Source organism: Orycteropus afer, unplaced genomic scaffold (assembly GCF_000298275.1).
Source record: "Orycteropus afer afer isolate SDZICR_OR568_19922 unplaced genomic scaffold, OryAfe1.0 scaffold00097, whole genome shotgun sequence".
Classification (NCBI taxonomy): Eukaryota; Metazoa; Chordata; class Mammalia; order Tubulidentata; family Orycteropodidae; genus Orycteropus; species Orycteropus afer.
The window spans coordinates 4,241,100-4,252,951 of NW_006921684.1; the positions used below are offsets into that span (position 1 = coordinate 4,241,100).

General features: G+C 42.9%; 1 protein-coding gene across 1 annotated transcript in view; it reads right to left on the minus strand.

The window, feature by feature from the left end:
• Positions 1 to 2,792, minus strand: part of PPM1H (protein phosphatase, Mg2+/Mn2+ dependent 1H) — a 410,854-nt gene extending 408,062 nt beyond the window's left edge. The window contains exon 1 of the mRNA XM_007942726.1: positions 2,548 to 2,792. Coding sequence (XP_007940917.1) covers positions 2,548 to 2,792 — 245 coding nt within the window. The remainder of the gene's footprint in view (positions 1 to 2,547) is intronic.
• Positions 2,793 to 11,852: the final 9,060 nt, after the last annotated feature.

An 11,852-nucleotide genomic window follows, 5' to 3' on the forward strand; every position in this document is an offset into this window, starting at 1 on the left:
TTTTGCTTAAATTAGGGAGCTCTGGTGATATAGTAGTTAAAGCATTTGGCTGCTAACCAAAAGGTTGGAGGTTTGAACCCACCAGCCACTCTGCAGGAGAAAGATGAAATAGTCTGTTTCCATAGACATTTACAGCCTTAGAAACCATATGGGGCAGTTCTACTATGTCTTATAGGGTTACTATGAATCAGAATCGACCAAATAGCAGTGGGTTTGGTTTTGATTTTTGGTTAAATGAATGAACATAAAACTTTTATACTAACTGAAAATATTTAAGCATTCTACAGTGAGATGTAAACATTTTACAGTATGTGTGTCCTTACTAACCTTGAAGTTGGCCATTTCTCATGCTCTGGTATAAGAAAAGATAAGCTTCTTAGAGATGAAGAACTGAGACCCAGAGAGGTTGAGATGGGACTTCTAAACACCACTCCTCCTACATGTCTCATTTCAGATTCCCTTATATTCTTCACAGCCTTTGGCACAAGACAACAAATATTGTGTGTGTGTGTGTGTGTGTATCCCTTTCTTTTCCTTCCCACTACTTGTGATTTTCCATTTATTGTGTCTAAATAGCTTTTGCTTTCAGTGTTTTTCTCTCTCTTCCTACTTCTCTCACAAATTTTTCACCATTAACCTGCTTGTCTTCTTGCCCGGGGAATCGGTCCATAACAACAAACAGCCCAAAACCAAGCCCACTGCCATCAAGTTGATTTTGACTCTTAGTGAAACCCCCATTGGGTCTCCAAGATGGTAAATCTTGATGGGAGATTGCCCCTTCCTCCCTCCCCTGAGCCACTAGGTGTATTTGGGCTGCCAACCTTCCAGTCAGCAAATGCCTTAGGCACAGTCCCATCAGAGCTCCTTTACCCAACACGGCCCTGCATATTCAGGGTTTTAGCAGGCAAGGCTCCAACTTACATCTGGTGGAGAGAGCTGGCCCCTAAGTTGCTTTCTGTCTTGCAATAGGTCCAAAAGGGCTGTTTAAACAGTAAGTTTTATTTCTGTCAAGAAACAGGGCTTTGTATGTTTTGGCAGACACTTTCCCTCCTTCAGGTCTTTCCTCACACTGTTTATTTTTGTTTGGCTTTATCTTGGAAGTCACAATTCTATTTTCTATCTCTCCCTCCTTGCCCAACGTTCTCTTCCTTGACTTGTCTTTTATTATGTGTTAAATTTTCCTGTTTTAGAACCCATCACGCTCACCTGCTTCCTTGCTATCTCACACTCCCTGTCGTTTCCCATCATTTATACATATTTCCTATTTCACCCCGTAAAGAAATGGTTTAAAAAAATGAGGTGTTAAACAACGATAAAAAAGGAATTAGAGATTCTAGGCGGAGAGTCTAACCAGCCACCCTCTGCACCGGAACCCCGAGCGTCGGGAATCTTGCACGCCCGGGGGTATCCGGGCCTACAGAACAGGGTCAGCATCAAAGCGCCCAGGCGTCGGGAGGGCTGATAGGTTCCCGAAAGAGCCAATCAGAAAGCAAGACGGTGCACGGGTCAGGGAGGGCCAGGTTCACCGAGCCGATGAGTTAAGTAAAAGGGGCAAGTGTTCCAGGCACCCGGGTTTAGCATGCACGTTTGCCCCTATCGGGGAACTATTAATCGTTAACTCTGATCCCCTCAATCTCATCTTCCGACTTTCCCCGTTTCAAAAAGCTGAAATTGTAAGTAACAAGCAGAAAACACTACCTATCCTACCATTCATAATATGGTCATTAATAGTCAACCGAGAAGTGGCAGTGGAATTGGGGGGGGGGCGGGGGAGGCATTAAAACCTTCCCTACCTCTCCTTTTCCCTACTTCACTCCAGGTCGTCAATCGAACTCAGTCGGTTCTTGAAATAGCAACTCATTTAAACGCTGGCTTAATCGCCAAATCTGATTACCAAAATGCTATCATTAAACACTTGGAGTAAGTTACCCTCTCCCCAAGGACCGGAAGAAATAGTATTGGCATTTACCGAACGAGCAGGGTTTCACTACCTGCTGAGCAAGCACCGAATGAAATAGTAGCCTGGACGTCAGAAAACTGAGACCTTGGGAAATACACAACCGCGCACGCGAACGCTGCCACCCCAGGACTCGGACACCCGCCCCAGTTGCAGCGACAGCTCTTCCAAGCCTGTACCCCTGAAACTCTTCATGCGGGAGCACAGAGATCTGGGGAGGAAGGACGCAGATCCCAGATTTCCCTGCTGTGTTTCAAACTTCAGCAGAGCTGTTCTACCCACTTTCCTCCAAGAGTCACAGCGCCCGGATCCCCAGACCCCTCCAGCCTTAGCTTTCCCACGGTACGGCAGCTGTCCACCCCTCCACCACCCACTCCGGGGATGAATCGCCGCGTCCTAGGGGTTAGGGGGAGGGGAAGTGGGGAGAAGGGGGAAATGGCCAGTGTAAGTAAAAACGACCCCGCCGAGGCCTGGACGCCGGCTGCCAGCGGAGAGCGCTGGGGCCGAGAAGGAGGGAGAAGGAAAGGCTGGAAGCGTGCGGGGAAGGGCCGCGAGGAGAGCAGGGGCGACGCCGGTGTCGCTGCACTCACTCTGCGTAGCCAGTGGCCCAGGGCAGCCGCCGGGTCTCCTTGAGGATGAGGATGGGGCGGGCGATGTGGTCGGCGCTGCACTCCACCTCGTCCTGAGACAGCCCCAGGAACTCTGGCCGCCCGTAGGGGAAGCGCAGTGGCAGGTCCGAGCTTCCGCAGCCGCCGCCGCCGTGCTCGGAGCCTGAGCTGCCAGCCATGATGCCGCCCATGAAATTGGCCACGGCAGATTTCACTCGAGTGAGCATATTACTCCGGCGCCGGGCAGCAGCGGTGCGAACAGGAGGCGGCGGCAGGGGCCGGCCGAGGCGCAGCGCGGGGCATGCAGGCAGTGGCAGGGGCCGCTGGGGCAAGCCGCGCGCGGCTCCCAGAGCTTAGTGCTGCAGGGGGCAGAGCCCCGGCCTCCCGCGCTCGGTGCCACCGCCTCCCCCCGCCACACTTCCGCAACGGAGAGGCATGGAGCTGGCTGGCCCAGGGGGAGAAGACGCCAGGCGCTTCGCGAGCGGCGGGGCGGCCGCAGCAGCGGCAGGTCCCTTCTGCGCCCCCTGCGCCCGGATCCTTCGTGCACACAACTGAGCCCACCGGCAGAGCCGCTGGGGCTGCTGCCACGGCTACCGCTGGCGTGGAGTCATGTGATAATCAGGCTGCTAGGGCTCCTGCTGCTGCTGTAGCCGTTGCTCAGCCCCTCCCCTGCCGGCCCGAGCGAGGCTCGCCCCAGGTCCACGACCTCCTGGGGGAGGGGGAGACCGGTCTCTGTAGGTACCTGGCGGAGTAGGCGGGGGCGCTGTGAGCCGGAGGTTGGCCAGGTGTTATTGTTAGGTGCTCTCGAGTTGATTTAGAATCAATTCTGTTAGCGACCCTAGGTACCAGTGGTGTCACCAGGGGGACGGAGGGATGTGGACTGTACCTGTGACATTGTCAGAGGAGTAACACCAAAATGATTCAGTAAAATGTTGTGCAGTCAGCAGAAATTTACTATTTTCTATTAAAAGGCCCCTATAATTATTTATAACAACAAAAACATTTTTAGTAAACTCAGCTTACATGTATCAATATATCTACAAGTCTAAAACGCTATCCCAATTTACTTTTTGAACCTTCTAATGGCTCCAGTCAAAGCTGTCATTATTACCCAATTACAATGATGCTTCAAATCACGTGGTTTTATGCACCAGCTACAACCTCACTTTTTTTTGTTGTTGTTGTTGTTGTTGTTGCTCCCGATTTTGTCAAATTTTCTGGTGTTTTAGCTACAATATTATGCTAATTAATATTCATGAGCCTATATCAATAACTTTTTTGAGAATAAAGTAGTAATTAAAGGAAAAGAAAGAAAAATCATAAAAGTCTTTGCTCAGTTAATAATAATGTTGTAACTCATAAAGTAATTCAGTATTGATTTTACAAAATAATTTTGTAGTTAGTATTCATATAATCTGAGAAATACTACATTTAAGCAGTTTACAACTATGTCAGATATTATTCTATGGTTAAAATTCATAGTAAACATTTCTAAGGATTCTGTATGGTCTGGTGTGGGAGGACGTCCATGGTGTCACTCAGTTACTTCATGAGTGACACCAACCCTAGTGATGCCGCTGCCGTATGTAACAGAAGGAAATACTGCCTGGTCCTATGCCATCCTCACAGTTGTTGCTGTTTGAGCCCATTGTTGCAGCCACTGTGTCAGTCCATCTCACTGAAGGTCTCCCTCTTTTTCCCTAACCCTCCACTTTACCAAGCATGATGTCCTTCTCCAAAGACTAGTCTCTTCTGATAACATGTCCAAAGTACACGAGATGAAGTCTGGCCATCCTCACTTCAGGTAGAGCCCAACAGCCAGGAAAATCCAGTTGAGAAATCTACTTCCAGGGAAAAATGCTGCCTTGGCCCTTCAGAAAGGAAATTTTGGGAGCTAGAAGGAAAGGAAAACAGATGAAACCTTGGTGGGACAGCTCTAAGACTTGCAGTGGAAATGAGGAACCACTGTGTAAGAGACTTTGAAGAACATAAAAAGAAAAAGCCACATTTATTGCACAAAAATCATTAAATATTTTTCAGCAGACATTTGTAGTAGTATTTTTTTCTTTCATTACTACCACATGCATTATCTGTGGAGCCAATCCTGTTTCAAACCTAGTATAAGCTTAATGGCGAATCACAAAAGAGCTGTAAGTAATCAGAAGCAAGCACTATTTTACCTCACAATCCTTTTTATCCTCACATCCTCACAACCATTGCTATATTTTAGCCCATTGCTGCAGCCACTGTGCCAATCCATCTCCTTGAAAGTCTCCCCTTTTTACTGATCCTCTACTTTACCAGCAAGCCCTGGTGGCTAGTGGCTAAGGCACTTGACTGCTAACCAGAAGGCTGGTGGTTCAAACCCACCAGCCACTCCTTAGAAGGAAAGTTGGGCAATCTACCTCCATAGTGATACCACCTCGGAAACCCAGGGAGGGGTCGCTATGAGTCGGGTCCGACTCAACAGCACATAACAATAACTACTTTACCAAGCATGACACCCTTCTTAAGGGACTGGTCCCTCCTGGTAACATGACCAAAGTGTGAGAGAGGAAGTCTGGCCATTCTCCCTTCTAAAGAGCATTCTGGCTGTACTTCTTCCAAGACAGATTTGTTTTTCTTCTGGCAACCCATGGTATTTTCAATATTCTTCAACACCACAATTCAAATGAACCAATTCTTCTTCAGTCTTCTTTCCTTATTCTCCAGCTTTCACATCCAGATGAGGTTGTTTAAAGACAATGGCTTCGGTCAGGCGTACCTTACTCTTCAAGGCAACATCTTGGCTCTTTAACACTTTAAAGAGATCTTTTGCAGCAGATTTGCCCAATACAATAAGTCATTTGATTTCTTGACAGCTGCTTCCATGTGCGTTGATTGTGAATCCTTGTAAAATGAAATCCTTGACAACTTCAATCTTTTCTCCATTTATCAAGATGTTGCTTATTGGCCCAATAGTGAGGATTTTTGTTTTATTTATGTTGAGGTATAATCCATATTGAAGGCTACAGTCTTTGATTTTCATCAGTAAGTGCTTCATGTCCTCTTAGCTTTCAGCAAGCAAGGTTGTGTCATCTGAATATCGCAATTGTAAATTAAGTCTTCCTCCAATCCTGATGCCACATTCTTTTCATATAGTCCAATTTCTTGGAGTATTTGCTCAGCATACAGAGTGAATAAATATGATGAAAGGATACAACCGTGCTGCACACCTTTCCCAATTTTAAACCAAGCTGAATCCCCTTATTTTGTTTGAACAACTGCCTCTTGTTCTATATGCAGGTTCCTTATGAGCACAATTAAGTGTTCTGGAATTCCTATTCTACATAATGCTATCGATAATTTGTTATGATGCACACATCAAATGCCATTGCAAAGTCAATAAAACACTGGTAAACATCTTTGTGGTATTCCTTGTTTTCAACCAAGATCCATTTGACATCAGCAATGGTATCCCTGTGTTCCACGCCCTCTTCTGAATCTAACTTGAATTTCTGGCTGTTCCCTGTTGATGTACTGCTGCAACCATTTTTGGATTATTTTCAGCAAGATGTTACTTGCTTGTGATATTAATAGCGTTGTTCAATAATTTCTGCATTATCTTGGATTACCTTTCTTGGAATGACCATAAATATAGATCTCTTCTAGTCAGTTGGCCAGTTAGCTGTCTTCCCAATTTCTTGGCATAAACAAGTGAGGGCTTCCAGTGTTGCATCTGTTTGTTGAAACATCTCAGTGGGTATTCCTTAAATTTCTGGAGCCTTGTTTTTCACCAGTTCCTTCAGTGCAGCTTGGACTTCTTCCTTTAACACCATCGATTCTTGATCATATGGTGCTTCCTGAAGTGACTGAGCATTGACCAATTGTTTTTGGTACAGTGACTCTGTATATTCCTTCCATCTTCTTTCGATGCTTCCTGCATCATTCAATATTTTGCACATAGAATCCTTCAATAGTTCAACTTAAGGGTTGAATTTTTTCTTCAGTTCTTTCAGCTTGAGAAATGCTGATCATGTTATTCCCTTTTAATTTTCTAACTCCAGCTCTTTGCACATTTCCTTATAATATTTTACTTTGTCTTCTTGAGCCACCCTTTGAAATCTTCTGTTCAGATCTTTTACTTCATCATTTCTTTCATTTGCTTTAGCTACTCACCATTCAAGAGTAAGTTTCAAAGTCTATCAGCACCATTTTTTCCAATAACATTTGCTCACCTCATGTCTCTATGTCACATTTTGGTTATTCTCACAATATTTCAAATTTTTCAGAATGCTATTGTGCATTTAATGGCTTACATTATAATTAAACATTAACTTTTATATGCACTGGGAAACCAAAAAATAGTGTGACTCACTTTATTATAATATTCAATTTATTGAGATGGTCTATAACTGGACCTGCAATATCTCCAAGGTATTCCTGTACAACATAGCAATTAAACTGAATGTTGAAGTAAAACTGAACAAATGCTTGTAATTAAAATATTTTTGGTGATCTTACATTAAAAATGTCTGGAAAAACCCTGACAAATGTGGTTTTTCCAGGGTAACATTTGTTAAATATTGTCTGGTTTTTTTTTTTTTTTTTTTAATTTTTGCAAGAGGAGATGTATCTTGTTCATATTTACTTATTTTGATCCTGTTCCTATGTTTCCTGCTGCTGCCAATTCATAGACAGAGTTTAACTGCCCTACGGGATTTCCAAAGCTGTAAATCTTTACAGCAGCAGACTGCCATGACACATCTTTCTCCCACAGAGAGATCTGGTGGGTTCCAACCATTGACCTTCCGGCTGGTGTTTAACTACTGTGCCACCATGGCTCTTGTTTCTATGTTTACCTACCATTTAATTGGTAAAGGTTCTGTGTTACTTGTGCAATTATTCACTGAACAGCTTACTTGGCATTCTGGGGTGAATACAGGCCTTTATTATTTTCCATGAACCAAGGGGAAGAGTTTACTGGGTGTTGGGTGAGAAGATAATCCTCAGAATAGCAGTCCTCACTGTTAAGGGAGCCAGAGTAAACCTCACTGATCCTTTTTCTTCAGTGTCTATAGTACTTTTGAAGAAATATTTCTCCTTTGACCTTTTCATGAATAAATAGTTGACTGTATACCAAAGAATTATGTAAAAGACAACAATATTTCAACTTCTCAGTTAAATATCATTCTTACCAATTAGTGCCTTTTCATAGTAAAGAAACGATTTTATTTTGGTCCCTTTTCTACCTCCAATTTTTTTACAATCAGAACAGGATTTTAAATAATCTAAACTCCATTGTCTTCTTAGTCTTTGGTTAAACTATCAACTCCTTCTGGATAGGAAATCTCTGATTATCTGTGTAGCGGTCAAGCAGCCAACATACCTCATGATCTGGCATCCAGGAAGGGTAATATAAGCTTAGAATGCCTTTCTCAAGCTTTTATTGTAGAATAATTACCTATTAAATGATGTTTTTGGATACTCCAGTGTTCTGGTTACCTAGTGCCGCTCTAACAGAATATACCACAAAAGGGATGGCTTGAACAAACAGGAGTTTATTCTTACAATTTGGAGGCTTTAAGTCCAAGTTCAAAGTGCCAGGCTCTAGGGGCTGTGTGAAAGCCCCTCGACCTTGGGCTTCAGCTCTGCCTCTTGCTCCCAGCCCACTGAAGCTAGAAGCATCTCTTCACTCAGGCAGCTACTGGCTGCTGAGGCTGACAAGCCCAAGGTCGACAAATAAAATAGCATAGTCCAGATGTTACCAAACCACACAGCAGGCCATTAATTCAAGTCCATTGAAAGTCCCAAGGTTGGCAGAACATGGCAGGCTGCTGAACAACAACATGGCTATATGCAGAGTTCAAGCATGCCGTTAGCTAGAGACCATTCCCAAAGCTGTTTCTCTTATATACAGGAAGCAGACCACATATCCAAAGACAGCTACTGAGCTGTTCACAGTAGATTCCACCATGGAGTTGATTACCAGTCTCATCATGGGGAATAACTACCTTCAGCTGCCCAGCCACTCAACCAAACCCAGCCAAGTTGACACACAAACTTAACTACTGCATCCAGTAACCTTTATTGAGTTGAATTTAATATGATCTTCCATTCATTTCACTTTATAGCATGGCTTTGATACTTTTTAGAAAAAGGACTTTAAATTTTTTTTTCCTGATTCAGTTATTTACAATTTAAAAGTAGTTCCAAATCATGGTAAATAGTAAATAAATAAAATCCAATAGTACGGAACTCTAAATGAAAAATACAGTGGCATCACTATGGTTGGTGTCACCCAGCATGGTAACTCATGGTGTCACACACATACATGTGGGTATAGCAGCCTGACCCTCCAAACTCCCTACAGCTCCTCGCCTCTCTCATTGGCCAAAATGGAGATGCTCCTGTTGGTCGTATGGCAGGCACCACAGTTCTCCACCCACACTCTGACTGGCAGGTGCTGGGAAGGGTAGTGCTGACAATTACCTCACTGGGTGACAGGTGACACTAACCCTAGTGACCCCTCTACCTTGGTGGTCCCTCCTCCTGCTGTGCTGGCCTGCCTGCCACAGCCTCTGCAACTGCCAACACTGAGGTCATTTGGGGGTCAACACCCCCTCTAATAGTGTCAAGGAATGTGTCCACACCTCCCCCCCCCAAAAAAAAATGACGCCAATGAGTAAAAGACTCCATAACAATTTCCCAGGGGTTGTCCACTGTAATATTTTCTATAAGTTTCCAAAATTTTTCTCAAATGTAATATTTAGCATAATTAAACTTGGTAACATTAGCCAGATCTGTGAACCAATGTTCTGTAAAAGGTTATTCTGTTCTTTCCCTATAAGCTAATGGTAACCTACTACTATAACCTATCATGACAAATACGGCATTGCACAGCAAACTTCATCCTATAAAATTCCATACCTGTTTTTTTTCTTTCCTTTGGATATGTTTATAACAGGAGTGTTCACAGCTAACAGATCTATTATTGTTCCTTTATACTCACTGTGAGATCCAAAACCAAAACCAATCTCACTGCCATCAAGTTGGTTCCACCTCATAGTGACCCCTTTGAGTTTCTGAGGTGGTAAATCTTTATGGAAGTAGATTACCCCATCTTCCTTCCATGGAGCGACTGGTAGGTTTGAACTGTAAACCCTCTGGTTATCAATCAAATGCCTTAGGCACCACACTACCAGAGCTCCTTACAGTTAGATCAGTTCCCCCCATTCCCACTCCAGAATTTCACAGAGAAACATATTTCATGAAATTTACTCCTCAGTTATGTCATTATAGAGCCAAAACCTGATATTTCTTTCTGAGGTCCAGTGCTTCAGCTGGAAGGTAAATCCTCATGTAGATGGGGTGATCATCTCACTTGAAGAAGCCCCGAAAATAAGTGCCTTTTGCACACATTACAGGTGCAGATTCTAGGAGTATCTAGGCTCCTAGTTTTAGGAATAGTGATTATCTAAATGCAAATGGTGTAATAATCAGGAATTAAGATATACTCAATGTATTTATTACACACTGTGTCTATGTCCCCATTGTCAATCGATACTCTTCATTTACCTGTCTTTGTCCTCTTTCTTCCTGGAAAATGTGAGTTTGAAGATTTAATAGAGCATTCGTTTAGGGCATAGACACATAGACTTAATACTTAGATGCTCTTCATGTAACTGGGAACATTTATAGGCTCACACTACAGTGGTTTTGGACTACTTAATGATTCTGTATCATCAGTAAGACTACTTTCAAGAAAGAAGATCTCAATACATTTTTAGTCAAAACATCAGGAATTCCCCCCAAATATTCTTTAATTATAAAAGGAAAAACAATAGCTTTACAGTGGAACAACATGACAGACACAACCTTAAACCAGGGATCAAGTTAACATTACAGTAGTAATACATACTGACATAGGAGCTCTGGTATTGTAGTGCCTAAGGCATTTGACTGCCAACCAGAAGGTGGGTGGTTCAGACCCACCAGCCACTCCTCAGAAGGAATGTTGGACAATCTACTTCAGTAGTGATACTGCCTCGGAAACCCAAGGAGGGGTTGCTATGAGTCGGGTCCGACTCGACAGCACATAACAACAACAACAACAACACATATTGACATTATGTATCCCCTGATATCATACACCAAAAAGGACACATCACTTTTATGGCATTCTTTTCCAAAAATGCATAACCTCAGTCTGATCATGAGAAAATATGAGATAAATCCAAACAGAGACTTTCTCATAATAGCTGATCAGGTATCTTCAAAAGTGTCAAGGTCCTGAAAGACAAGGGAAGATGGAGGAATTGTCACAGATTAGAGGAGACAAAAGAGAAACGTCAACTAAATATTGTATCAATGCTAGTATCTTAGTTTTGAAAATGGTAGTATGGTTGTGTGAGATGTTAACAACAAGGCAAAACGTTTTTTAAAAAAGGAATCAAGACATTTCTGGTTCAAGTAAGAAGCACATGCTCATTCGGCCAGGAGAAAGATGAGTAAAGTCTTTCCAGGAGCTGACCCTCCTATAGCCCTAGATTTGTGGCTCCGTTGTGGCTCTAACCTCCTTATACTGTAATTAGCAGTTTACGTCAGTCTTCCCACTAGAAAATGAGATGCTGCAGAGTAAGAATGTCCTTACACATCTTTGTATTTCTAGCACCTAGCCTAGTGCTTAACAATAATAAGGTTCAATTGGGAAATTAATTCTCAAATTTACACAGAAAGAAACATTCTTTGAAGGTGAGCAGGGGTGGGAAAGGAAGGCAGGGTAAATCACTAACTAGAGAGTAGGCACATATTAACTTAGGTGAAGGGGGAGGCAATACACAATAAGGGGGAGGTCAGCAAAAAATGATCAAGGCGAAGGAAGACATTGGGAGGAGCGATAAGAGTTAAAGGCCACAAAGGTAAATACTATTACACACACAATTCTGTAATAATAATCTACAAGTGGATACATAGATAGACAGGCAAGCTTAACAGGTGTGAGAAGGCAAATGTTACTGCACCCATGAATATATACAGGTTTAACAGGATATTTCTACATAGAACAAACATGACTCTTCCTCTTAATACTTAGTCCCATAACATCTACTTTAGATTAGACTCTGAAAAGTCCTGATTCTCAGAAACTTGTGTATAAAATGAAAAAAAATCATTCTGATGTCATAGGGTAGTTGGATGATCAATGAGATAATAGGTGTTAATATGTTATAGTTGATGTTGGCTTATAGTTATCACTTTTTCCCCACTAAATTTGCTTTTTCTTTAAGGACCTAAGGAAAATTTTTAAA